The following is a 26,976-nucleotide window of genomic DNA, read 5'->3' on the forward strand; positions in this document are numbered from 1 at the left end:
GAAAGAAAACAAACCCGGTCGCTTTCAACACTTTCACCAACCAAGCAGGTTTGTTTGGCGTCAGGAGGAGGAACTCCGAGCTGGTTGGCTCCTACATGAGTCGGACCTGGAGGGTTCTGAATGGACCAGTGATGGTTTGACCCACAGAGGCAGTTGGTGCAGACTAAACTTAGGATGAGATGAGAGCAGGACCTCCATGTGATGATTTCAGAATGAATGTCAGTGGGTGGGACCGGCCTCATCACCCCCCCCCCCCTCATTCTGAATCTCAGACTCTGACTGAAACGTGTTCCAGCGAGCGGGCCGGCGCTGGCGGCGCCACCGCGGCCGCAGGGGGAGGAGTTATTGCTTTAAGCTCATTGCCGGGGCAACTCTGGGTGCTGACGCCGCGGTTGAGGGGTCCGGCGCGCGGCGGCGCGTTGGCGGGCAGCAGGGCGCCGGGGTCGGTCCGCGGGATGTTGACGGGGCACGAGCGGGTGCGGGCGTGGCCCTTGTGGCCGCCCGGGTGGCACACGAGGCTGCCCACGGTGTCGACGGGCGACAGGTGGCGCTTGAGCCAGCGCTCCACCCGCTCCTCCTTGTACTTGATGGAGTACCAGGTGAGGAAGATGAAGAGGAAGCCGAAGAACTTGAGGCTGGCGGCGAGGCCGAAGTAGACGAAGCGCAGCGAGGTGACGTCGTACTCCCAGCAGGAGCCGTGGACGCCGCAGTCCTGCTGCCACAGCATGCAGGTGGTGTCGATGACGGCGCCGAAGTAAATGGGCGTCGGGATGTAGGCTGAGTGGAGAAGAGACGATGTGACGGAGGAAGAGGAAGAGGAGAGAAGAAAGAGGAAAGTCAAGGAAAGAGAATACGCAAAGAAGAGGGTGAAAAGAGAAGGTGAGGAAAGAAAACTCACGAGCACAGAGATGACTAATCTAAATCTAACCCCTGTTTCTTTCACTGCACTGATTGAGCGTCACACTTCAGTTAAGACGGATCTAAATGGTAAAACACTCCAGTTCTGACTCATTCAAAAGTGACAGCAGCTTCCTGAACATCTGGTACATCTCACTCCTCTTCCAGGAGAACGGTGACGACGAGGCATTCAACTCAGCACAACATCTAAACTTCCTGGCGCTTCATCAGCTTGGCGGTCGGCGGTACCAGGATGTGCAGCGCGTTTAACAATCGGTGCGTTTAGCTGACGCTCAACTGAAAAGACTGAGAAAAGGTTAAAAGCCTCGTCAGAAAACACTGCCGATGCTCCGAACCTGCTTCAGACTGGTTTTCACGTCAAAAGACAAACACTGAGGAGTGAAATGTCAACATTAAAAGATAATGTTTTAAATAAGGAAGTAGTTTTTCTACTCACCGAGAGTCCTGAGGAGGACAAACTGCATCCCCAGAGCAAACGGCCTCTCCTGCTCCGCTACAGACCTGCGACGCACAAAAGAGGTCAGGACTGAGGAACCTCAGAGCAACGGAGGACGGACCGATCTGAGACAACACCTCCGGCTACCTGAGCGTGACGATGATGGCGGAGGGCTGGGCGCAGGCGGTGATGAGCGTGACGATGAAGAGGAAGATGAGGAAGGGGATGAGGGTGCTGCAGGTGCGGTCGCACTTCCCCGACACGGCGTAGCCGTTCTCGTTCAGGTAGGTCTTGACGATGACGAGCTGCAGCTGGTTGCCGCCCTGGCCGCCGGACGACGCCGGCGTGATGACCTGGCGGCTCTGGACGCAGGCGCAGTCCGAGTAGTTGCGGATCTGGAGGTGGGCGGAGTTTAAGACCTTAAAGAACATCTAGCTTTTTTTTTGTTGTTCCTGAAACATTAGATGTGTAAAAGCTTGACGTTCTTCTAGAGCTTTAGCAGTCTCGTCCTCTCACCCCGGTGCTGTCGTTGCCCACGCTGCTGCAGCCGGCCAGGCAGGGGTTAAAGTACGTGATGCCATCGGAGCCGCACACCGGAGCGTACTCGTGGATTTTACAGCCGCAGTTCACGTTGCAACCTCCGGTCAGGTTCCTCTGGGTCATGGTGAGAGTCGGTCTGCAGAGAGGAAACAACACACACACACACACACACACAGAGACACAGACACAGACACAGACACACACACACACACACACACACACACACACACACACACACACAGCAGCTCTTTAGCATTTTAAAATCACTAGAAGCGTAAAGAGTCATTATTTTGAGCATAATCAATGTTAGGTGATTGGACGGGAAGAATATCTTGAAAAAGAAGACGACTACGACTCCCAAGGTGCATTTCTTCAAGAAACCTCCGATCACAGCTTCTCCGACTGTGATTACACTTTGATAAAACATTCAGCGGTTTAACATCGGTTCACTTTCTTCATTACGGGTTCTCAGTTTTGGACAATAGTTGTTTTTTTTAGACGGAGCTGAGGCTCATGGGTATTGTTGGATTTTGAGCCACGACAAACTGAAACAAAGTTGAAATGGTGAAAACCTCAAAATGCTCAAAACGCAAAATGATATTATGCAAAAAAAATAATATTCAGAACGTGGAAACGTTGAGCTGCTGTTAGAGCTGGATAAACATCCTCTGGAGACCATGAAGGCCTGCAGTACGTCTCATGGCAATCTATGGATCAAATGCACACACAGATCAACCAAGCAACTGAGACTGTGTGGATAAAAAACAATGTTAATTTAACCGGAGAGCAAGCAAAACAGAGGGAACAAGTTCACTGTGAAAGTGCTCACTCTTCAGCGAAAGGGAAGGAAAATGAAAGATAAGACAATAAAAGAGGAAATGAGAAAAGATAATGATGAGGAGAGAGGGATGTGGAAATGAGACAGAAAGACAAGAAAAGAGAAAGAAGAGAGCTACGAGGATGAGAGATTAGAGGGTAAAAAGAAAGGAAAGAAACAAGATGGAGAAAGGCAGACTGGAAGAAGTAGATGAGAGGAAAAAGATAATGAGAGAGAGGATATTGAAAGGAACGAACGAACAGATGAATTAAAAAAGATAACAAAAGCATTAGAGACTCAGAACTAAAGATCAAGAGAGGTGGACAAAAAGAAAGACAGACTGAAAGAGGAAAGATAAAAGGACCAGAGGGAGAAACACGAGAGGCAGTCAGCCAACAGATCGTCTCTTCCAAGCTGTCCTTGGACATCTTCCATCGTTGCCATGTAATCGCTCTCGGGGACGCTGCGTCCAAAAAGAACGCCTCCGTTTACTGGCTCGCTATCCGTTATCCCGCGCCGATCTGAACGCTGGCTTCCTCTCCCGGACGTCGGTCACAGATGGGGTGACAGAAACAACCTCCCGCCGGCTCTCGTCGCACCGGGAAACCAGTTTGTACGAGAAAAGGCCAAACGCGAGCCGTCGACGAAACGTCTGTCTCTGATAGAAGTGAAAGGTTTTGAAAAGATCCCGTTTACTCCTGAGATCACAACGAGACCTGAGAGGAGGGACCCCCACGATGGAGGTCTGTATGAGCCATGAAAACACAGTGAATGTGTGGTCAGAGGAAGACCTTAGTGGACCATGACAGTGGACTATAGGTGAAAACTGCTCCTTCGTATTTATGCCAAAAGTCAATGATAGTTTTGTGAGTTGTCGGCGTCCTTTCACCACCAAAATCCAATCAGCTCATGCTTCGGTCCAGGTGGACGCTCGTGCCGAATTTCAAGAAATTCCCTCGAGGCGTTTCCTGAGGAATAACGTTCCAGAGGAAGGGGCAGGGCAGCGAAGTAGAGTCATTTTCTCATAGACGTCTATACAACCAGAGGAGTCGCCCCCTGATGGACACTAGAGAGAATGCAGCTTTAACACGTGAAGCTTTGACTTCACTTGTGAGAACCGGATTATTAAATAATAATAATAACAAAGTAGTCGTTGGTGTCAGCCTTTCTGGGCATCGCTTGTTTTAAATCAGACCCAAAATCACGCGAGTTTTGGCATCAATACCTCTACAATACTTTTGCCTTAAATGAAATATAGTCTAAAGGTTTTCTAATAATCCGGTCTAAGAACAACAAGACTAAGATTACTAATCAGAACCCAGAAACGCAGCCCTTAACTGTATTAACTGTGTGTGTGTGTGTGTGTGTGTGTGTGTGTGTGTGTGTGTGTGTGCGTGTGTGTGTGTGTGTGTGTGTGTGTGTGTGTGTGTGTGTGTGTGTGTGGGTTTGAACGAGTGTCTTTAACTGGATCCACATAACGGGTTTGGACAGAGAGTAAGAGAATATTCATGTGCTGAGATTACCAAGGCCACTTCTCTTTCTCCACCTGGCCTCTCTTGCTCAGTCTCTTTCATAATTCTGCGTTCTTTCTCTGTGGGTGTTTCATTTTCTTTTTTTAAACTCTTCCTCCGCAGTCTGCTTATCTCTACCTTCTGTCTGCTCCTTCTCTCCCGTCTTTATCTCTACCTTCTGTCTGCTCCTTCTCTCCCGTCTTTATCTCTACCTTCTGTCTGCTCCTTCTCTCCCGTCTTTATCTCTACCTTCTGTCTGCTCCTTCTCTCCCGTCTTTATCTCTACCTTCTGTCTGCTCCTTCTCTCCCGTCTTCATCTCTACCTTCTGTCTGCTCCTTCTCTCCCGTCTTTATCTCTACCTTCTGTCTGCTCCTTCTCTCCCGTCTTTATCTCTACCTTCTGTCTGCTCCTTCTCTCCCGTCTTTATCTCTACCTTCTGTCTGCTCCTTCTCTCCCGTCTTTATCTCTACCTTCTGTCTGCTCCTTCTCTCCCGTCTTCATCTCTACCTTCTGTCTGCTCCTTCTCTCCCATCTTTATCTCTACCTTCTGTCTGCTCCTTCTCTCCCGTCTTCATCTCTACCTTCTGTCTGCTCCTTCTCTCCCGTCTTTATCTCTACCTTCTGTCTGCTCCTTCTCTCCCGTCTTCATCTCTACCTTCTGTCTGCTCCTTCTCTCCCGTCTTCATCTCTACCTTCTGTCTGCTCCTTCTCTCCCGTCTTTATCTCTACCTTCTGTCTGCTCCTTCTCTCCCGTCTTTATCTCTACCTTCTGTCTGCTCCTTCTCTCCCGTCTTTATCTCTACCTTCCTTCTCTCCTGTTTTAGTGTGTTTTGGCTCACGTCCTCCACAATAACATCGCTGTGGAAACCGCACACACCAAACAGTAAATCTTCAATTCAGACCGGACACAAAAACCGACACTGCAGTGACGTGGTTTTTCCTCGTCAGCGGTGACAACCCACCACTTCCCCCCGATTTCCCCCTCCCCCGGTTTCCCCCGGTCCTCACCCGGTGGTGTAGGGGATGTTGATCCCTCCCAGGTTGATGCTGTCGCAGCCCACGATGAACAGCGTGGAGAAGCAGAGCAGGGAGACTCCGCTGCAGATCATGGCCAGCTTGGCCGACTCGCGAGCTCCCAGCTTCAGCTTCTTGATGATGTAGCCGCCCAGGACGATGCCCACGCCAGCACTGGGCACGATAATCACACCTGGGGGGGGGGGGGAGGTGCATGTTAGAAAATGTGAGAACTCACTTAATCAAACAGAGCATCGTACAGCTAGTTTAGTGAGCAAAAACTGGAAGAAACCGAGCAGTAAAAAGAGTTTTATGTCCTTCGTTTAGCCTTAAAACAAATCACTGTTTTCTAGATTGATTGGAGTAAATTTTTCATTAAAATATGGAAAATTTTATCCAAATTTTTCTGAAAAAACGGCAAAAGAAAATGCAAATGAAGATTCGTTTTCCAGCCACTACCGTCACGCAATTGTTGAGAGTTGAGTCATTGCGTTAAGGTTTAAAGTCTCTTTGATGTCACATGATTCATGTACGTCATTGTTTATTATTCACTTCATATGTTTCCATCACATTTTGCTCGACACACCAACTTTTCCACCTTAGCTAAAATTTACAACTTTTTGGGTGATATTTCAAGATTCTTTTCAACCTCAGGTTTTTGTATCCGCAAATAAAAAATGTGCATAAAGACAGACGGAAGGAAACGCACCTAATATATCAAATGACTTTGGTGTCATTCACATCGACGAGCCCACAGGGAAATGTACTCGCAGCTTGTACACTATCTGCTCAGCAACAAACAGCAGACAGACAAAGTAAAGCCAAGAAGTGTTGAAGAAAGTTTAGCATTCAGCAGCCAAAGACGAGAGGAGCTGGAGGAGACCAAACCAGAGCTAAAAGGAAAGTGAATACTGATTACCCTTCATCAGGGGGAAGCAAACACGACTTCATTATTCATACAGGAAACTGCTTGCTAACATGTTAGCAATAGCTAACTAGATGATGCTGGTTTTGTTTCCATCATCCAGTTGTTGTTTTCTGCCATCTTGTGGCCATAAATCGATTAATGCAACTTTAAAGATGCAATTACTTTCTTTCCATTCTTTACGACAACGTAACACACACTTATGTGTATGACATCTTTCTAATATTTAGTTTATTTACACTAAATTTAGTTTAGGTGAACAAAATCACCTAAACTGTGTTGCAGCCCCGTTGTATTAGAATTCAGTTTTATCTCGGTGTAACTACTACTACTGCATTCATAGAGTGAAAAACATCCCGTTATTCAGACTCTGGGGACGCAGAGGTGTAAATTATACAACTGTGGTCTTTGCAGCCCTCACTGTCTCTTCAATGAAAAGACGAATCCTCATCAAAATGCAGCGATCACAACAGCAGCCCCCCCCCTTTTTCGGCGTTTCTTAAATAAACGTTCAACTGTACGTTAGATGCTGATAAACCGTGACTTGGTGCAATGCTCATGCTTGTTTTTTTGAGTTTGCCGTTAGGATGTTTTGTAATGTAGCAAAACAAAAAGGTTGTGTAAGAAACAAATGATGTCAAGAGGACTATTTTTTTGTTCTTCCATGGCTAAATGGAAAGTGACTAATCTGCCTTTTCCAGGAAAAGTCTGACCGGGTAACGCTCGTCCAATCAAGAGAGACGACAACCGCTCATCTCTAATGAACCGAATATTACTCAAGCGGTGTCGACTCAAAAGGCTGAACATTTCCACCGCTTTATCATACTTATTCTGCTCAGGGAACAGAACCACGGACCCTGGCAGGTGGGTGCTAGTGCCTTGCTCCAACCGCTAACCAGACTGAACAGCGATGGATACCGAAGTGGGGTCCTGTGAGCAGGGTTCCCAAAGAACTCTTTGAATTCACCCACTAGAGGCTGGTGTGAAGCGACATGAACCTATGTGTGAGTGGCAGTTTGACTCACGGGCTTCACAGCCCACTCCACCTCCTGCAGCTCAACACAAACACGTCTGATAACAAACGTCTTTCCAAGATAGAATTCATTTTGGACGAAATCTGACGAATGAGAGCACGACTAAAAAGGTTTCCAAAACAACATAAACAAAAGGAAAAAGCTTCAGCGTGGAAAGTTCAGATGACTCACGGTGCCAACCAGTGTGACTAATGATGAGCTGCACTTTGCATTTATTACAATAACTTGTTATCAAACTATTGGAAATTGCATAAAGCAAATAATAATACGGTATAACCATTGTTGTTTTAAGTTCAGACATCCAATAAACTGAATGACAGCGTCTGTTTTTAGTCATTTATTTACTGTTACAAATGGAAGAAACCTTCTTCTGGTACAAATTCTAAAAACTGATAAGGACATTTTTCTTTTTTAGCTTCAGTGGTTTCTGCAAACATGTGAATCACACGTAGAGAGAAGGCGCCTCACGGACGTCCAGACACTCCCGCTTATCGGCAGATCCAGAATACCGAAAATAGCCATCGTCACTTAAGAAGGCCATCAGTCTCCTCTCAGCTCCTCCACTCGTCAGCCACCGGCAGAGAGAGGAGAGGCTCTTCATCTTTGAGATGCGCTCCTGACGGACGGAGAGATTTATTTCACCCGATGCTACGCCGTCCTTTCACTTCACGGTGCATCGTGGTGCCGGGAGAAAGGTCATTTCTGTTTTCCGCTCAGATCAAAAAGAGTTTCACTTCCTTTGGACATTTCAGCTTCTCGGGCTTAAGTCTGCGCCCCACACACCACACACACACACACCACACACCACACACCACACACCACACACACACCTTTCCAAAGTCTCGCATTGGGGGGGGGCTGTGTCTTACAATTTCCGTAACTTTTTCCGAAAACCAACAATCTGACGTTCACGACCACTAAAAATCTAAATAAAGATAAAAGCAAAAAGACGTTACATTGTATATCAGCATGCCAGCATTGACATGTTGTAAAGCTGACAGTGAACAATGTAAAAGCTTTTAAAAGTAGACATGTTCCGTCGATAACATGCCGTGTGAGGCCATGTGACGCATTAGCCTGTTTAAGTGTGCGTGTGCTTGTGAGTGTGAGTGATGCACTCAGTGCTGCAGCTCCCAGGTGCCCCCTCCGTCTGAAGACCAGCACTGTCTTTATTATTAATGTGGGTTGGCTTGCAGCTCTGGGCCAGACAGCCTCTCCTGCTCTGCTCGGAGATTTAAGAAAAACTGAACGGGCAGAAAATGAAAGTCCTGGACGCGGTGTGAATATTCTGGTCTGTCTTTAAGATGCTCAAATGCATAATATATGAAAAACAAAATCTGGGTTTAAAGAGGGTTTAAAGAGTGTCTTTGGCTGTGCTGTGGTGCGTAATCCAGCTCACCGGTGTAGATGCTGGCGCTGGAGGCCGGGATGCCAAACTGGGACTCGATGAACTTGGGGATGAAGGTGATGAAAGCCGTGACGATGGCGCTCTCTGCCGTGTAGGAGAGGCTGACGAACAGGAAGGTCACGTTGCTGAGGATCCTCACTGCAGCTTTGGGCAGGTCTGAAAGAGGAAGAGGAGGAGGAGGAAGGAGGTTAGACGAAGAGAAAAGGTTCTTTTCTTTTCTAATGAATCTGTTCCCGGCTGAAGCTTCTGTCCCAACTTCCTCATAAAAGTATATATGTGTGTGTGTGTGTGTGTGTGTGTGTGTGTGTGTGTGTGTGTGTGTGTGTGTGTGTGTTACAATTTGACATTTATGTAAAAACAATGAGCTGTACTTCCTTTCCTTCAAATCATTTAAAATTAAACTTGATTTAGGAGCAAAAAGAAAACCCATTGTAAGCATTTTATTCACTTACATCAGGATGAAAACTCACAAACTTTCTTCTTGCAACAATCTATTAATCTGTCGATTATTTTTTGGATTAATGAAGTAGTTTAAAATGTCAGAAAACAGTGAAAAACACGATGTTATTAAAAGTCTTATCTTGTCGAAAAAAAAGGTAGTTCAAAACCCAAAAATACTCTGTTTTCAATTTAGTGTAGAAGACGAAGGAAACCAGCAAATAATCTCGTTGTAGAAGCTGGAACTCGAGGACTTTCCTTTAAAAATATACTGAACTAGCTGCTAAATAACGACGATTATTAAATCAACTAATCATCAACGTTTTAACTTCTGATCAAACCAAAGACCAAACGAGTCTAATGAGACAAATCAAATAGACTTTAAGAGAGACTCTTGTTATTTTAGAAAAGAGGAGAGACCCTATCAGTGGCATCGTCAGTGGTTCCCGGTACCTTTGATGTCCTTCCCGAAGCCCATGGACGAGGTGACCGCCTGGCTCTTGCCGTTGCTGCTCTTCTCCTTGAGGACGTCGTCGTCGCTGGACATGTCGTCCATGCTCATCTTTTTCCTCCTCTTCTTCTTCTTGTGTCGGGGCGGCAGCTTCTTGGGGAAGGTGAACATGGGGAAGATGACCAGCAGCATGGCCACGGCGCACAGCAGGAAGCCGCTCCACCTATTGACGGAGAGGATTGACGTAGAAATACTCAACAACAACAATACAGGAGAGTCCCTTTACTCTTCGTTTGTATCTCTCTGTGCCTCATTATTGTGCACAGAAATACATAAATAAAATCATCGCTGGTACACTCATCCATCCCCTTTCCTGCCATCATCACCTATAATTCATGTAGGAAGCCCGTGGCTGTTAGCTGGTGAGTCACTGGTTATGCCGCGAGTGAGAAGACGGCATCACTGAGAGATGACTAACCTCATCTCACACACACACACAGCAGATCTACACATTAACGTCAGATATAAGACACAAGAAGAAGTGACCCAAACATGCGTCTTATGCGTTTCAAAGTGGTGCAGCGTACAGCATCATTTTAAATGTGGTGGATTTATCCTCTTGGTCCACTTATGATTCAATAATCAAACTTCTAGCACAGAAATGTGAGCTGGAGAGAAAGAAGCATCGTCTGCACTGATGGACTTTAAGAATGAAGTTTAGATATTACAGGTTGAGGACACAATGCAGAGCAGAATTAAAAAATGAAATCCAAAGTTAGCTTCCATGAGGACTGGGTATTCAGCTTCACTACTGACTAAATCAAGCATCGAAAAGTGTTGAGTAGATATAAAGAGATGGCATCAAATGTCAAATTATTACGCTACGATTAAACAATATTTTTCCTGATTAAAATCTAAGAACTCTTCAAACTTAAGGCTGTTGTATTTAGGCAACTCAGTGAACAATAAATCCCATGAAAAGACCAAAAAGACTCTCGTCTACATTTTATTACCATTTTTAAACATTCAGTATGTCCTAAAACAGCTGGTCACTTTAGTTTTAAACAAACGCTACTGCGACAAGAGTGCACTTTGTTGGGGGACTATTTTCAGTGGCGGATGAATCCACATTTTGGTGGATTGTGGGATTGAATAACAAACTACGGTGTGTTTAATGAAGGAACAAGTCACCCACTGCGACTGTGTGGCTCACTGACGTGTAGATTTTGTCGACATTAATATTAATAATAATTACGCTTTAAATGGGAAAAAAAAGAAGAGAGAGAACATTCTCCACTCTGTTCTCACCAGTTGCCGATGAAGCGAGGGTCGCTTTGGTCGATGTTGACGACGGTCTTGGGGTCCACATAAAAGCCGATGAGGACTCCTCCCAGCAGGTATCCAGCTGCTGGACCCAGTGCTCCCATCACATACATGATGGCTGAGGAGAAACGGGAAAAAAACAAAAAAACAGTGTGACTAACCAGTGGGTACGATCACTGATGTTTTGAAGCCTGGAGTTCGGCGATTTTGACGTCGCCATTTTGTTTTTTTCCGCTACCAATAAATAGAAGTGACCATATCTGGACTGAGGAGGAGTGACGTAGAGACGCCGTATACGTCTCTGGTAGAGACCTGTCAATCACTGTGTAGCCCCGCCCCCTAAATCATCCCCTGCTCTCTGGTCTGTTTGACTCTAAATGGAGCATAATGTACTAAATGAACATCATGCTGTATTGAAGAAGACTGTAAACTAGAGATTGAGTCCATAAACTCATGTTTACAATGTTTACTGAGGGAATAAATCAAGAGAGAAGTAGAGTCATTTTAGACTAGACTTCTATACAACCAGAGGAGTCGCCCCCTGCTGGACACTAGAGAGAATGCAGCTTTAACACGTGAAGCTTTGACTTCACTCGGCAGAACCGGAGGACGCTGTCTGGTGTCATCCTGATCACTTTGCTGGACGGTTTGCATCTTATTAACATGATTTTATCAACATTTGTCTGAGAGGAGCGACTGCACGTCAACTTCTGCGTCAATTTGCTCATTTACCCAAACTCGACGGCTAACTTTAACCCTAATGCGACGCTTCAAAACCAAACTAATCTAGCTTTACGAGCGGGGCACAAAAGGCCATGTGTGAGGGTCATGTGTGCGGATCATATGACCGTGTAATAAGGTGCATGCTTGAGGCTGAGAATAAGATTTCCCCAATTAGAGGGAATTAACATCTTAAAGTCCTTGGCTGGAGTTGAAAGCAAAAACACAAAAGAAACCCGGTGGCGTGACTTAAAACCTGAAAGCTGGAGCAGGCACTGGACCAAACTGAGCGTTATCTAACTGTCAGAGTCCTGGGAACTCACAGGGAGCTCTGGGTTCATGGCAGCAGTACGTTTAACAACGCCTCATTCACAATTACTAATCACCAATGTCGCGCTTTTCAAAATAAAATGCCAAATTACGAGCTACAAGTCACTAGATTCAGCTTTAAAATGGAGCTACAAACTTTAAAATGGAGCTACAAACAGAAGAAGAAGAAGAAGAAGAAGAAGAAGAAGCACAATAGATGACTACAACAAAGTAAAAGTATAACATTTATAAGTTTTGACGGTTTACTGACTTCAGAGGGGTTGAAATGATTTTTGGGACTGTGGCCAAACAAATAAAAATAGTCTGGAACCTTGTTAAAAAGCTGCTATAATCAAACAACAAAGGGATCTGAATCTGCCAATATGGATCATTAATGATGGGCGTCCCATAACGTGATGAGGGATCTCTAAAAGGAATATTCGCTCCCTTTTTTTTAGCAGATCAGATCCGTGACTCTGATCCCGAACCGAGAGCTTCGTGATCCGTTGCGCCGCCATCTCACAGGGATATTTTCTAAACCCTCCACTCTCCCCACTACACTGTTACATCATCGGACTGGGAAAGCACGAGCCTGGGATGATAAAGCATGGGGATGGGATTGAGGGCTTTCCTAGGTGGACCCGGCGTGGCATCGTGGATAATCCCGTATCTAGCTGGGAGAAGAGAGTGTGTGTGTGTGTGTGTGTGTGTGTGTGTGTGTGTGTGTGGGGGGGGGGGGGAAATCCCTCGGTCGAGTTAGGCAACGTGATGCAGACCATCGGCACGCGGGTAAAAAACACGACTCGGCTGCTGGTGGTTAAGACGGGCGACGAACCCCAGAAATGAAAGAACAAAACTGAAAGGTAGTTTAAATCAACTACCTTCATGCCGATGAATTCGAGAGAATGAGACAAGTTCACGTAACTCAATTGAGCCACGGTATCTCAGAAACAATACGCAGCATGTGTGAGCAGCTTCTTACTCAAAGCTGGTGTACAGTTCAGAAAAAAAGACATTAAAAGCATCTCTGACGATCTACGTAGAGAACAATTTAAATATGTCGCCTCAGTCTGTGGCAAAACCAGGCGGCAACCTCCGGTTCTGAGAAGTGAAGTCAAAGCTTCACGTGTTAAAGCTGCATTCTCTCTAGTGACCATCAGGGGGCGACTCCTCTGGTTGTATAGAAGTCTATGAGAAAATGACTCGCGTGATGATTTATAACAATATTGTGTCTGAAGTGGATCTCAGGGACTTCAGAACTTTACAGATTAATTACTTTACCATCTATTTATTACACAAACACAAGAGTACTCCAGTAGCTTAAAGGTTGAATAAAAGACCTTAAACCTCTGTATTAATATCATAAATATTCTGTTTCGGCTTGTTTCAGCTTTTCATTGAAGCGACGTGATGTTTACCGTCCTGTTGTGTTGGTTTCACCTTCATTAATCAAGTGTTCCCCGGTCCAAAGCCAGCGCCCCATTATAGCTGATTATAAATCCATAATAATTATATTATTATAATAATTATTTTGAATATATTTTGAAATAGATGAAACGTCACTTATTGGTTTGTGGACTGTGGTCATGAAGCCTCGAATTCGGTGATTTTGCTGTCGCCATTCTTGAATCCGGCCATCGCCATGTTGCTTTTTATTTGCAACCAGTGAACAGGAAGTGACCATATTTGGACTGAAGAGGAGTGACATAGAGACGTCGTATACGTCTTTGGTAGACCTGTCAATCACTGTGTAGTCCCGCCCCTAAATCATCCCCTGCTTTATGGTCTGTCTGACTCTAAATGGAGCATAATGTACTAAATGAACATCATGCTGTATTGAAGAAGACTGTAAACTAGAGATTGAGACCATAAACTCATGTTTACAATGTTTACTGAGGGAATAAATCAAGAGAGAAGTAGAGTCATTTTAGACTAGACTTCTATACAACCAGAGGAGTCGCCCCCTGGTGGACACTAGAGAGAATGCAGGTTTTAACAGCTCCCCTATACACATAACTGTGACTCGACTTTCTATAACAATGTGTTTGTAACCGCTGAGTACACTGTAATAGTACTCTAATAGGTCACAATACTCCTCTGCAGGGTTCCTCTAGAGCTGCCAAGGTGTTGCGTCACCATCACACACATAATGAGAGGCCTCTCAGGTGTCATCCTCTACAACCCGATTACATGAGTCCAGAACCTGCCGGGCCTGCGACACGCACCACAACACGGCCGTAAAAATAAATAAAAATAAATAAAAATAAATAAAAAGAGATTGATGGCGGCTGCAAATCAGAGGGAAAGCTAATAAAATAAATAATAAATGTAATATGCAATTCTGAAATGACGTGTGTGGCTTCAAGAGCGAAAAAAACGCTTGTATGCTTTCAATCCACTTAAGATAAATCAAAAGCATAAATCAGAATTGGAGTTGCCAAGTTTTGTTCGAGGGCTCATTAGATTTTTGCCGGGTGACGGATTGGGTTTACTTGCTGTGTGTGTGTGTGTGTGTGTGAGAGAGTGACAAGAGAGAGAGAGAGAGAGAGAGAGAGAGAGAGAGAGAGAGAGAGAGAGAGAGAGAGAGAGAGAGAGAGAGAGAGAGAGAGAGAGAGAGAGAGAGGCCGTGACATCAGGACCTGTGGACCCACTCGATCCTCTCGGTAACAGACTTCAAACTCTACAACCCCGATTCAAATGCAGGCTTTCTAATTAAAGAAATTAAGTCTCAAAGCTCAACAAAGGATCTATTTTCTCAAAATAAAGCTTCTCCAGAGTCACGGACGACGTTGGACAACAATAACGAGTAAACTGAGCTGTATAATAGGTGGAGTTCCCAAATAAATGTAAATAAACACTAGTTCTATTAAATGGAAATTAAATGTTTTCATACACATTTTCCTGACCTATTTAGTGTCACTTAGCACTTTTTCACCACGTAGTTCCAGAAATGTGCTTCGTTTTTCCATTTGTTTGCCGTCTCCGTTACCGTTTCCCCCTCACTTCATTCGGTCACTCAAGAAAAGCTCCAACTTAAAGCTGAACGTTCATTCTTCCGCCCTCACAGTTCCTGAACCATTAAGAAAGTACTTTCCACAGAACGGGGTCTCTTTTGGCACCAGGAACTTTGGCAGAAGACTTCATTTTCGTCGCCAAAAGGCCCATTGTCACCGACGACGTGAGGGCATGAGTTTTGTGTGGTTTGACAAACGGCTGCACAACCTGCGTTCGCAACATTTACACACTCTGCCAGTGAGATTAAAATCTTCAAATTGTTAAGTATTAAAAAAGGAAGGAAGTGGCAGTATCTCTGTTCCCCTTTTACAGAAACATGCATCATTAAGTGTCACCGAGCCAATTATTCATTTTGTACAACCCATAACAGAAAAGTAGTCCCTGAGCGACGACCAGCAAGTCAAAGGTTTCATTAAAAAACAACCTTGAAAACACCGATAACCGTTCAGAACCACCTGGTAAGTTAACTTCCTAAAATATATTTGGCTGAGAGAGACGGAGAGACAGAATAAGGCCAAACCGACAACCACAGACCACAGCATCCGTTTCAGGTCAGACTGGTTTCTGTACATTTCAAACAGGCTTTTGTGGTTTTGGAAAGTCGCTCACGGCCTCTGCAGGAAAGTAAAGTAGCGAGATGAGCAATCGGCAGCTTGGCATCAATGCAATGACGAACAACGGGAAAACCAAACCCCAACCTGAGAGTTCACCAACAACCAAGGAAACCTGTTGCTCTTTTGCTGTTTCAAAGTACCCGACAACACCATGAGTGCATTCGTTGTGCCGTTAGCGACCACAGCAGGCGTTTGAACCTCTAACCCTGCCTGCGTAGGTGCCTTGCTTTCACTGCTCAGCATCATTTGTGATTTCACCGTCTTCTCACGCCAGACGGGAGTGAACCGAGTAGGTGTCAAGACGCTTCCACTCGATCAATACATGTGAACACTAACTGTTCCCCGATTAACCAGAGAACACGATGACCTCATGGCATGTTTAGCTGCTGTGTCCGAGTGGATGAGAGGCTTTTAAATAACCTTCTGAGGTTCTTCAGATCAGGACAAGACAAGTCTCAGTGTTCTCAATCAGGTCCTGGACTTGCAGGTTGCGTAATATTTGGTGCAAAATGCAGCTCGTCTTAAATATACGGGAACAAATGACATCAAGTCATTACCGGTTTAAGCTAGATGGAGATAAAGTGCTCTACGTTCTACGTTCCTAATTCAAAAGGTGAGGATTTGATGAGGAATGATTGTCACAAAGTGGTTCACCGACTTTAAAAGCAGCCCCTATTTTAACATTGTTTCCCATAATTCACTCTGGTGCACAACCACAGCACGGCCGCTTTAGATTTGAGGACCTCTGATGATGGCCTAGTTTCAGACCTCTGATTCTTTTAACATTTGAACTGCTGTAGGTCTGCCGCTGTGCTCGTCTCCCTTCAACAACAACAACCAATCAGAGCTTTGTAGGCAGCATTAAGCTAGAAACGGCTAAATCCTTGAAATATAGCGACACACAATGCTGGCAGCGTTAATCTTAAACAGACATGTATTTATATTATTGACAAGTTAACTGCTGCTAGAAACCACGACCACGGCTTCTGTGTTGACATATAAAACTAAACACCGCCACCACCACCACCACCACCACCCCCAAACAGAGAACAGAACAACATGAACACGTCAGGCTGATTGAAGAAGGGGCAAGATAGTCCGATAGTCACTCTGATAAACAGTGTCAAAAACCACGATCGTTTCCTGAGGAAAACATTAAATCATGGTGCAGACACGACATTAAACCAAATCCAGTAAAAAGGTCGCAAACCATGTTTGTGTGGTTGTTTGAATAGACTCTTAATTCCAAACTACAGCCACCAAAAATCTGAATCATACACAGTCGCATGACAAAGCATGCCAAAGCACAAACTGGCGCCGTTGAGGACCATATTGCGTCTCCGAGCTACGGCTGGCAAACAAAAAATTTCAAGTGCCTCGCATGGGAGCCAAACAGAGCGTCTCTTATTGGGGTTACAAAGCAATATTGTGCTGAATTATTCTAATGGAGGTCTGTTACGCCTTTGGGGCATGATCTCGTATGTAGGCTACCGCAGAGCGGGGGCCAGAAAGGACCAGGACGTTTGTTCCAGAGCAGACAGCCGGTGTGCCGCTACCCATACTGGCTCAGCACTGTGTGGTAATGACATAAAGTAGGACCAGGTCTGTGAGGCAGACCTGATCACCCAACATCAGTGTTCAGACCTCGCTAATGCTCGTAGAGCTGAGTGGGACCAAAATCCCTGCAGCCATGTTGCTGAAATCCGGTGGAAAGAGCAGCACAAATAGTTCCCACCACTTCAAAAAGAGACAACAAGTTCTCTCACTGCTGTAAATTTGGGCTTGTGTTTACTTGGGTTCCCCCGTTAAATAACAAAGGAATAAACCCCATCTTTGTCCCCGGCGTGACGTCCATTGTTCTTCGAGGCGGGACCCAAACAGAATATGTTGCATTGTGTGGCTTGCTGCGTTGGTTCCAGCGGGAAGGGCCATTTGACTTAATATTTTCTAAAAAGTCAAAGTTTAAATCTCCCTGGCGGTCGGTCTTTCATCTCCATTAGCAGCTGAGATAAACCAGAAGACACCTTTGATCTGAAAAGGGATCACCAGACAAATGGTACGGATTGATTTCGGCCTTTGCCAGGAAGTTCCCCGTCTCTGCTTTTGCGAGCGCTCGATCAATCTGTGTTTTTGAAAAGTGTCTGCAGAGCAAAGGGCTGAATGAATACAGCAGAGGTCCGACTACGAGGCATTCCCGCTGAATCCACAGCACAGCTGCAGATTTACTCAAGACATCATCTGTCTCCGCTCGTCTCATGTTCTGCCACTAACATAATAAGTTAAGTAGGCCGAGTAGCATAAGAGGCCTCTCTGTGTACGGTCGTCCCGTTGCGCACACTTCATGGTCAATGTCAGACACACCGGGGCAAAAGCCACTTTGAACAAACTGCAAACCAAAGACCTTTAAATGCACATTGTATATGCTTCCTCTTGAGCAGGGTAGTCAACTGCTAAAACAGAAATGCTGTATTAATGTTCGTCCAAATGTGATCCAAATTTCCAGAAAATAGGCAAAAGAGTTGTATGGGTTTTTATTCCCACGTCTACACACACCGACGGTTGGTGAGGACCCGTTAGCGAGACTTTCTCAGACCACGACGCTCCGCTCCGGTCGCAGTAATCACGTGCTGAACGTTGTGAATTCAAACAAAAACACTTGTTTAGGTTTACGCAACAAAGCCACTTAGTTAGGTTAAAGAAAAACATCGTGGCTGGGCTCAAATTAAGTCCGTAAACTAAATAAAACGTAACATTAGTACGGAAAACACGGCACATTGACTTAACTTAACACCTAAGGACTCGAACATTGGTCTCCTGGGTGAAAGTCCTGTTTCTTTATTTAAGGTTATTTTGGTTTGCAAGATTTTACATATCTGAGATTTGAGTTGGTTGTCCAACGAGTCCATTTACGTGGAATATGAAACATCAAAGTAAATCAATAAGGAAAACATGGACGTCAATTTGGGAGAAATAGGTTCTAACACAGCAGCCATACTTTCTCCAGCCGATTATTATTACATTAAAAGCTATTACACAAGATGTACCGGTATCAAACTGGCAGAACTTTGCTGGCTTGTGTTTTTCCAGGACACTGGACTGAACTGTGATGGTTTTAAAACAGACGGCGTCCTCATTCCAGTGACTAGAGAAGCTGTCAGCTGCCATCACACCACCCGAGCACACCACCACGTTCCTGCAGCCGGTTGGTGTGGATACCCGGCTCTGCTCTGCTCCAACCTGCCGACCCTTTAGCCCGTTAAATGTTTTCATTCAGCCGTCACAAAAGCAACTGAATACCAAGAGTTTACTGGTCGCCAGACAAAAACGCTTTTTGGTGACTTGCCAAAGTGGCTGGTAGAGCCGATACGGTTACAATCAACAGCAAGTCAAATTAAAAGGCAGAGTTATTGTGACTTTTAGTTTCCTAGCAAGGGACAAGTTGGTGCACTACAACCAGAACCTTTCAAAATGTCCACTCAATTATTTAAAAGGAGCTGCTGCACCGTTTGCGCTGTTAGCACCATTAGCACCGTTGGCGCTGTTATGACCGTTGCCGCTGTTAGCACCGTTAGAACCGTTAGCTCTGTTAGCGCTGTTGGGACCTTTAGCACTGTTAGCACCGCCTTGAGAACCATTGACAGGCAGTGAAAATCTCAGCTATTGCAGCGTTTTTCCAAACTTCTAGCAACTAAGAATATTGTTATATCGCCTTCGGACCAACAGCCTCATGCATTCTGCAGGGAAAAAGTTAAAAGTGAAACTTTTTCCTTTCTATAATATTTTTTTTATTTCTATGTCTGGAGACGACCCCATGCTCTCCAGGCTTCTTGCAGGTGACATCGTACCAACAACCGGCTGCTCCACAGATCCAAGCTCCTCTGTTCTTGCCAATGGTTCTGCCAAAGCCCCCCCCCCCCCCCACCACCACCACCACCACCAACAGCGACAGGAATGCACATAAGACCTTCCCCTATTCCCTCCGCCTCCTCTCTTTCATAACCCAACTCTCATTTGTTGGTTAATTAGGCTTTACTTTGTTTGAGTCCACTGAGGCGAGAACTTCAGGGGAAGTATGTGGAGGGGGGGGGCAGTTTGAAGGTCCCACCGTCGACATGTGGGCCACGGCGGTGGCAGAAACGGGCGCGACAGGAACTTTCTGCCTATTGTTTCCACATCCTGACTGCTGATGTGCCTTTGAGCAGAGCACCGGAGCCCACTCAGAGACTGAAAACACTTTCCTGTTTCAACATGAAAGTTGCAAAGCCGGCTCCATGAAGAAACGGTTTTACCAGTTTGGTGTGCCGGAGCTTATTAATTAGTCACGTTCGGCTCTGGTGAATTCAGATGTCTACGTCACTAAACCAACCAAAGCCAAGTTTAGCAGCATTGGCTTCATTCCTCAACGTCGGAGGTTGCCGCTTGGTTTTAACCAATATGAACGTTGTGTTCTGGGTTATTTGTCTCTTTGTTTCCACTCGTGGTGTAACGGACCAACCTACACAGTCCACCACGCAGGTGAACCGCCGACTAATTCCACAGTTTAACGTTCACCATCACAGTGTGAAATAAAGTGTTACCGACAATCGTTATCCTCCAATATTCAGTAAAATATCTCTGATCTCTGATAATGTCACATAGTAAACAACCAATCGGTGTTTAAACCGATTGGTTGTTTACTATGTGACATTATCAGAGATCTAGTAGAGCTAGTAACGTTAGCAGCATCGCTAACGGCTAACCAACAGAGGTTCTCTTTCTTTTGTACCGATCCGAACCGTGAGTTTTATGATCCTAGTTTCTACTTAACTGTAACGTAGTTTCAGTTGCTGCAACATGCTGGATGTGAATGACAGCTGTTTTCTATCAGGAACAACAACAACAACAACAACAACAACAACAAGAGACACTGGTACCCATCAACCCTTCTCCGTCACACAGACTCTTACCCAGGTACAGCGAGGCGTTCTCCTTCTTGACGTTGTCGTCCAGGTAGGTGGGTCCCAGCGTGTAGATGGGCGTGGACCCCATGCCCACCAGGATCTGGGCGATGACGAACAGCGCCACGTACAGGTTGTGCTCGTTGCCCTCCTGGTCTCGGGGACAGGAAGTGATGTCGACGCGGTCCCTGCCGCTGGCGTTGCCGTTGCCGTTCATGCAGAGGCCCTCGTTGCCGGAGGACGAGTTGACCTCCTGGATCTGGTAGGCCGGCGAGATGAAGTGAGGTAAGGAGAAGAGGGCGGCGCCCACGGCGATGAAGATGCCGCCCACCGCCAGCCAGCGAGGCCTCTGGCCCCGCCCGCCGAAGTAGCTGATGAAGACGACCACCAGGAGGCTCCCGATGTCGAAACAGCTGACGAGGAGGCCCGACTCGGAGCTCCTCAGGCTGTACCGCTTCTCGATGGTGGTGATGACGCTGCTGAGGTAGCCGGACACCATGAGCGACTGGATGAACGTCAGGTAGCACATGCAGAACAGGAAGCAGCGAGAGTCCTGGATGAAGACGCTCAGGTACTTCCTACTGGGCAGTCGTAGGCGAGCCAGCCTGGAGGCGAAGATCCCCGGCGGCTTCCTCCTCGCCGTGTTTTTACTCCTCCGGTTCTCCGTGTTCTCCATGTACGAGCTCGGCCTGTTCAGCGCCGACTTCCCCGGCTTGGGCTGGTAGTTGGTTCTGGTCGGGGACTCCGGCTGGAAGGACTCGGTCTTGGCCGAGAGCTGGATGAATTCAGCGCTCTCTTCCGCGGTTATGGACGCAGAACCGGCCAGCAACGTTTCCTCTTGAGGCGTTTCTTCGGTCAGAACGGGCAGACTTTTACATTGGAAGTCCGTGCCGGGTTCCTCCGGCTCGCTGGAGAACCCGTCCCCCTTCTGAAGGGACTCGGACAACTCCGCTTCCTCGTGGTCGGCCATCGTTTTCCAGTCAAACCGTCCTGTTCTTTTTAGACGTTAGAAAAATACAAAAACAAAACCCGCCCCAGTTCCAAGTCTACATTCACAGTTCAGGGGCTGCAGCCCGTTACATTTATTATTAATAGGAACATGGACTCGCCACAAATACAGTCTGGCACACCAAGAGGCCCAAAAAACAACAACAAAAAAAAAAAAGGCAACAATGTCAACAATAGGAGAGTTGACTCACAGCTTCTGCTGCTTATCTGCAGCGCAGGCTGGACAGCCTCTCGTTTATCTCGTCATGCACACTTTGCCTTCCGCCACCATCTGATCCTGGAGGGTTAGGAGACGGACTCAGGCCTCCTCAGCTCGACCCGCCGGAGAGCTCCAGGGCCGAGGATCCCTGCAGACGCTCACTAACATCTCCACTCGGTGGCTTTGCTAGACAGGACGCTGCTGCTGCTGCTGCTGCTGATGATGATGATGATCCTCGGCCGGCAGGGACGAGATGAACTTGCAGAGCATGCGCCGCATCGCTGACACCCTCCTGCCAATGAAGATCACACAATGGTCACAATGTCACTTCTTTCCATTACATTCCCAATTTTCCTCCTCACTCATCCTCCCCCAAGTCAAGGGCATCACCACCACCACCCACCCCCCCGCCCCGACGTTATCACCGCACCAGCTGTCATTGAGTGATTATATTTCTGTGTAAATCCGCTGGAGACGTGCATGAAAAAAATATATATATATTTAAAAAAATCGGCAAATAGGAGAAGAGTCTTCGAGGAAAAACAACGAGCGTGAAAAGGAGAGAAGGTCCGAGCATCGTCTGGTGACGAGCTGCTCGGATAATAACGCTGCTCAGAAAAACACCGCAGTGCTCAGCTGCTGCTCAGCTGTTTTGAAAACAATTGCGTCAAGCTAACGCTGAGTCAACGCCGCGGACACCGGAAAAGCGCACTTCAAAATAAAAGCGCACTCCAAAAATTGTACGTAAAAAAAAAAAAAAAAAATCAGACCACCGTAATATATTTCGCATCTTTTCCTTTTGTGCCAAAACAAATCTAAAGAAAAATGGTGGTGATGTAAATACCATTTGTTATGTAAATTAATTAGGAAGGATATATATATATATATATTTTGTTTTGATGAGGTTTTACTTTGAAAGGAACAACAGGAAGTCCTTCTTAACAATACGGCTAACTTCCCAGCTAGCCGCACAGCTAGCAGCTAACCTCCGCAGTGCTTAACGTTAACGGATAAAATAACAATGTCCGCTCTTCACTAACCTGAACACTGCGAAGCGACGACACGAGCCTTTAAGTCTTCATGGCCGAGTTACACCAAACACGCTCTGTGGGACGACACGCGTTAAATACAACAAAATAAAACGTTCATGTTAAAATATCTCTCCTACAAAACATCTTCTCCCGGAGCTGCGTCAAGGCGCAGGCAATTAGCCAGAAAAGACCGGAAGCACTTCGAAATAAAAGCACAGCGTGAGAAAAAAAAAAACTCAGAGAAAAAGGGCTGGAAGGTAAAACCTCTTTTCAACAGCATGGCAAATCAAAGTAAAAAAAATATATATATATATATAGATATAAAACAAATAATAAGCGGAAACAGAAAAGCTACAAGAAGAAAGTGAGATGTATAATAATAATACATTTTATTTGTATAGCGCTTTAAAAGGTACTCAAAGATGCTTTAATGGTAAAAACAGAAACAAAAGACATAATACAAACATAGATGACGTAACAGTAAGGAACATACTATTATGAATACTTATTCCCAAATGTTTAGCATATCTGATGATTCATTTGTTCAGTGCACTTACTCAGTGATGAGTCATCTGTGATACATAAATTAAGAGGAAATTACTGGAATAATAATATGAACAACTAGCAAACAAAGCTTCCTGGATATTTGCAAAATGTTTGATATTTACAGGTATTATTTGTCATGGGGCAGGTGTATAGTACTGAATGCAGATTTTGATTTAAAAATGTCTGTAAAGTGTTTCCAGAGTCAACATTATGTCCTTTTTTCCTGTATAATGAGACTTTAATGGCTTTGCAGCTGTGTCATAAATCTCAAACATCAGAAAGATAATTGTTAATGTCAACACACACCTAAACTACCTTTACCGGTAGCTTCTACATATAGTGATTGAAGTGCAAATCAAATCATGTTCTGATAGTTTAATAAAGCTAATAGATTGCGATACGTTTATGCATTAGCTTGCTTGCTTGTTCATTTCATTGACGGCAAATATTGTGGCTGCAGAAAGATAACACACAGTCTTTTGGGTCAAAAGAAAGACAATAAACTACCTTCTCTTACACATCAAGTTGTGATTTTATTACGTAAACCCACACAATTTACACTGTACACTTTAGAAGCATTGAAACAGTCTAAAGTACAGCAGTCACACCATCTTAAAAACTCAAAATAATTAAGAAATGTACAGTAATTATGAGTATGAATGAAAAGAGTATGAATTAAATGCATCAAATCATTCAGCAAAAGTAATATTGATGTTGAATTAGATAAAAACATGTAATAAACAGCGTGCTATCTGTTACATCAGTAGCAAATTACAAAATACATTTGTATTTCTTGACAGTTTAAAATACCAAAAATAAATCCATCACTAATTCAAAAGATGACTTAATTAAAACCTACTCTTTATGATAAGTGTTGGTCTGACTCATAGTTTGAGTTCCAGTTCATCCCATTATGTTGAGGTGTGTCATAATTGGCTGTAGCACACCTTTAGTGTGTGACAGTAGAATACAGTAGAATACAGTAGAATACATGTGTAAAGAGCGACCTCTAGTGGAGAACTTCTGCAAATAGCCGACAGAGAAAGAAGATTAAAGTTCAATGGAAGTCACATTAGACGTTGACTCAATGATTATTAGCATTTAAATTGTCATTTAAGCTTCAGCTCAACTGCCTCAATCCTATAACATCCTGCTTTAAACATATTGAAAGTACATTTACATGACTACTACAAATGAGCATTTAACTGGAGTATACTTTGCATCTTAAATATTTAATCTCACCATCAACATATACAGAGTAAATGTCAGACCTACAACAATAAAAGCAAATTAATGCATTAATGTTGCCATTTTCTGAAAAAACAAAACTTCATTTTCTTATCTTCACTGCAAATATATAAATGGAATATTTAAAACGAGGACTTTTAGTCAAGTCTTCATCAGGGATTATATTGATACTTCAATGCTATGAAAATTAAAACTATCTCCAGTGAATTAAATCAATCTCCAAGCCTTTTTCCTGGGAAAAAAAGGTTTGATGTTTGTTAAACAAAGCCCCTAAAAATCCTGTAATCTGTGCATCAGAAACTACCTCGTGGGCAGGAGAAGGTTTCCCGTGAGCACCTGTGAGGTTTGATCATGTCCCCTTTGGGGCTCTTTTACATTTCTAGTTTGTTTTGCGAGAATAAAAAAAAAAAAAAATGGCGCTGTCAGCATTAGCAATCACAGGCACCAAGGCAAAGCAAACACATGATACCAAAGTGTCAAACCACTCTTGCACTTAAATCTAGTTCACACATTATTATATAGGTTTTGCCTACTTCAACTAACACAGCTCAGCAGTGTTTCCAACTGGACCAAAAAGATAAAGTCCAGCATAGAGAGGCTGAGTGAATGTGGTCTGGACTCTGTGGAGGAGAGTCATGGTTTCAGAGGCTCTGTAGAAGGACAGAATACCTGCTCTGTGATCCAGGTACACTCCTACTCTGGAGGACCGAGGACCTGAGACGGTAGTTGTGACATTGTTGTGTCGAAATTCATAATGATTTTTGAAACAACCAAATGCCCAAGACTTTTCACTATCTCCAAATCTCTCATTTACAGTGTTATGGTCTTTGTATGCTACTGCTACATAAACTCCACCCTCGCCTTTCTCCACCTCCCAGTAAAAGCGTCCAGTCAGACTCTCTCTACTCAGGACCTGAGCGCTGTTAGTGAATCTGTCTGGGTGACTAGAATAATTCAGTCCTCCAGTGAATGTTACTTTTTTGTTCTCTTCAGATAATGAGAGATGAGTGTTTACTGTGTTTGAATCCAATGTGATTTCGTATGAATATTCTAAGAATTCATTTTCGGTCTTGGGTTCTTGTGACAGTAAACCATTCACTTCAGTCACCATCAGTGAGATGTTTGTCCATTTGTCTCTCAGAACATCCTGTAGTTTATCTCTGACTTCTGACACAGCCTTTTGCACTCCGTCAAAGTGCCGCAGACAAAAGGGGTCGATTGGAGGAAAGTATATAGGTCCACTGAGATATGTAGGTGAGGAGAAATTTTGTAGAAACTGGTTGTGATCCTCTGTGTGTGAGAGCTTCTTCAGCTCAGTGTCGTTCCTCTTCAGCTCAGTGATCTCCTGCTCCAGCTTCTCCTGAAATTCTTTGACTCGACTCACTTCAGTTCTCTGCTGGGATCTGACCTGCTGCTTCACATCAGAGCTTCTTTCCTCCATGAGACGGATCAGCTCAGTGAAGATCTTCTCATTGTCCAACACTGCTTTATCAGCAGAGACATTGATGTTCTCCACCTCCTGTTGAAGCAGCTTCACATCTTTCTCTCTGTCCTGGATTCTCTGCTGGATGTTTAGTCGACTCACCTCCAGCTCTCTCTGCCTCTCAGTCCTTTCTGCTGCAACTGAGACTGTGTTGTGGCCTTTATGTTCCTCCACAGGACAGAGATAACAGATACACTGCTGATCAGTACGACAGAACATCTTCATTACCTCACCATGACGAGAGCAGATGTTCTCCTGGAGCTTGTTGGAGGGGTCCACCAGCTTGTGTTTCTTAAAGGCAGGAGATTCATAATGAGGCTGAAGGTGTTTCTCACAATAAGAGACCAGACACACCAGACAGGACTTGAAGGCTTTCAGTTTCCTACCAGAGCAGACATCACAGGACACATCTTCAGGTCCAGCATAGCAGTGATCAGCAGCAGCAGCTTGGAGTCCAGTCTTCTTCAGTTGCTCCACTAAATCTGCTAACATGGTGTTTTTCACCAGGACAGGCCTCGGTCTGAAGGTCTGTCTACACTGAGGACAGCTGTGGATTTCCTTCTCATCCTCTTCATCCCAGTGGGTTTTAATACAGTTCATGCAGTAGCTGTGTCCACAGGGAATAGTCACCGGATCCTTCGGTAGATCCAGACAGACGGAACAGCAAATTGTTTCCTTGTCCATCTGAACTCCTGTCTGCGCCATTGTACCTCCCTTATAGCTATTGTCAGTTTCACTTAATCAAAAGTTGTGCCCAAGTCCGAACATTATTCTGCTCCATTAAACTGCAGCGAATGTAACCGACCAGCTCTCTCACTTGATCACAATTTGGCTACAACCGAATAAAAACTGCAGCTCAGTGAAGGAGAGGGAACAAGGAAATATTTGGACAAACTAGAGCTCGTTGTTTGAGCACAAAGGAAGGAGGGGTTACTTTGCTTCATTCCAGGGACAGGAGCGGTTTGACATACAATATACTGGTTGTGCTTTGTCCTCATTGTCCTCTGTATAATACCATTGTGACATTAACATGTACATGACAATGTGTTT

General features: G+C 44.9%; 2 protein-coding genes across 3 annotated transcripts; both read right to left on the minus strand.

Annotated features, from left to right (window-relative positions):
- On the minus strand, positions 1-22,785 carry LOC137884440 (solute carrier organic anion transporter family member 5A1-like). 2 transcript variants are annotated; one of them, XM_068726242.1, is made up of 10 exons: positions 22,659-22,785; positions 20,421-21,910; positions 10,802-10,934; positions 9,496-9,716; positions 8,596-8,760; positions 5,232-5,430; positions 1,871-2,030; positions 1,502-1,749; positions 1,355-1,419; positions 1-777 (listed from the first exon to the last, which is right to left on the minus strand). In XM_068726242.1, the coding sequence occupies exons 2-10, from the start codon at positions 21,379-21,381 to the stop codon at positions 269-271; spliced, it is 2,661 nt and encodes an 886-aa protein (XP_068582343.1). In that variant the 5' UTR covers positions 21,382-21,910; positions 22,659-22,785; the 3' UTR covers positions 1-268. The 2 variants fall into 2 exon arrangements, with proteins under 2 accessions (XP_068582343.1, XP_068582344.1); XM_068726243.1 differs by lacking the exon at positions 22,659-22,785 and adding an exon at positions 22,049-22,349.
- Positions 22,786-23,699: 914 nt separating this feature from the next.
- LOC137884412 (tripartite motif-containing protein 16-like) lies at positions 23,700-26,753 on the minus strand. Its single transcript, XM_068726204.1, has one exon. The coding sequence runs from the start codon at positions 26,629-26,631 to the stop codon at positions 24,982-24,984; it is 1,650 nt and encodes a 549-aa protein (XP_068582305.1). The 5' UTR covers positions 26,632-26,753; the 3' UTR covers positions 23,700-24,981.
- Between the last annotated feature and the right edge of the window lie 223 nt (positions 26,754-26,976).

This window comes from Cebidichthys violaceus, unplaced genomic scaffold (genome assembly GCF_023349555.1).
Source record: "Cebidichthys violaceus isolate CVI_PGR_0920_01 unplaced genomic scaffold, fCebVio1.0.p SCAF_38, whole genome shotgun sequence".
NCBI classification, from domain to species: Eukaryota; Metazoa; Chordata; class Actinopteri; order Perciformes; family Stichaeidae; genus Cebidichthys; species Cebidichthys violaceus.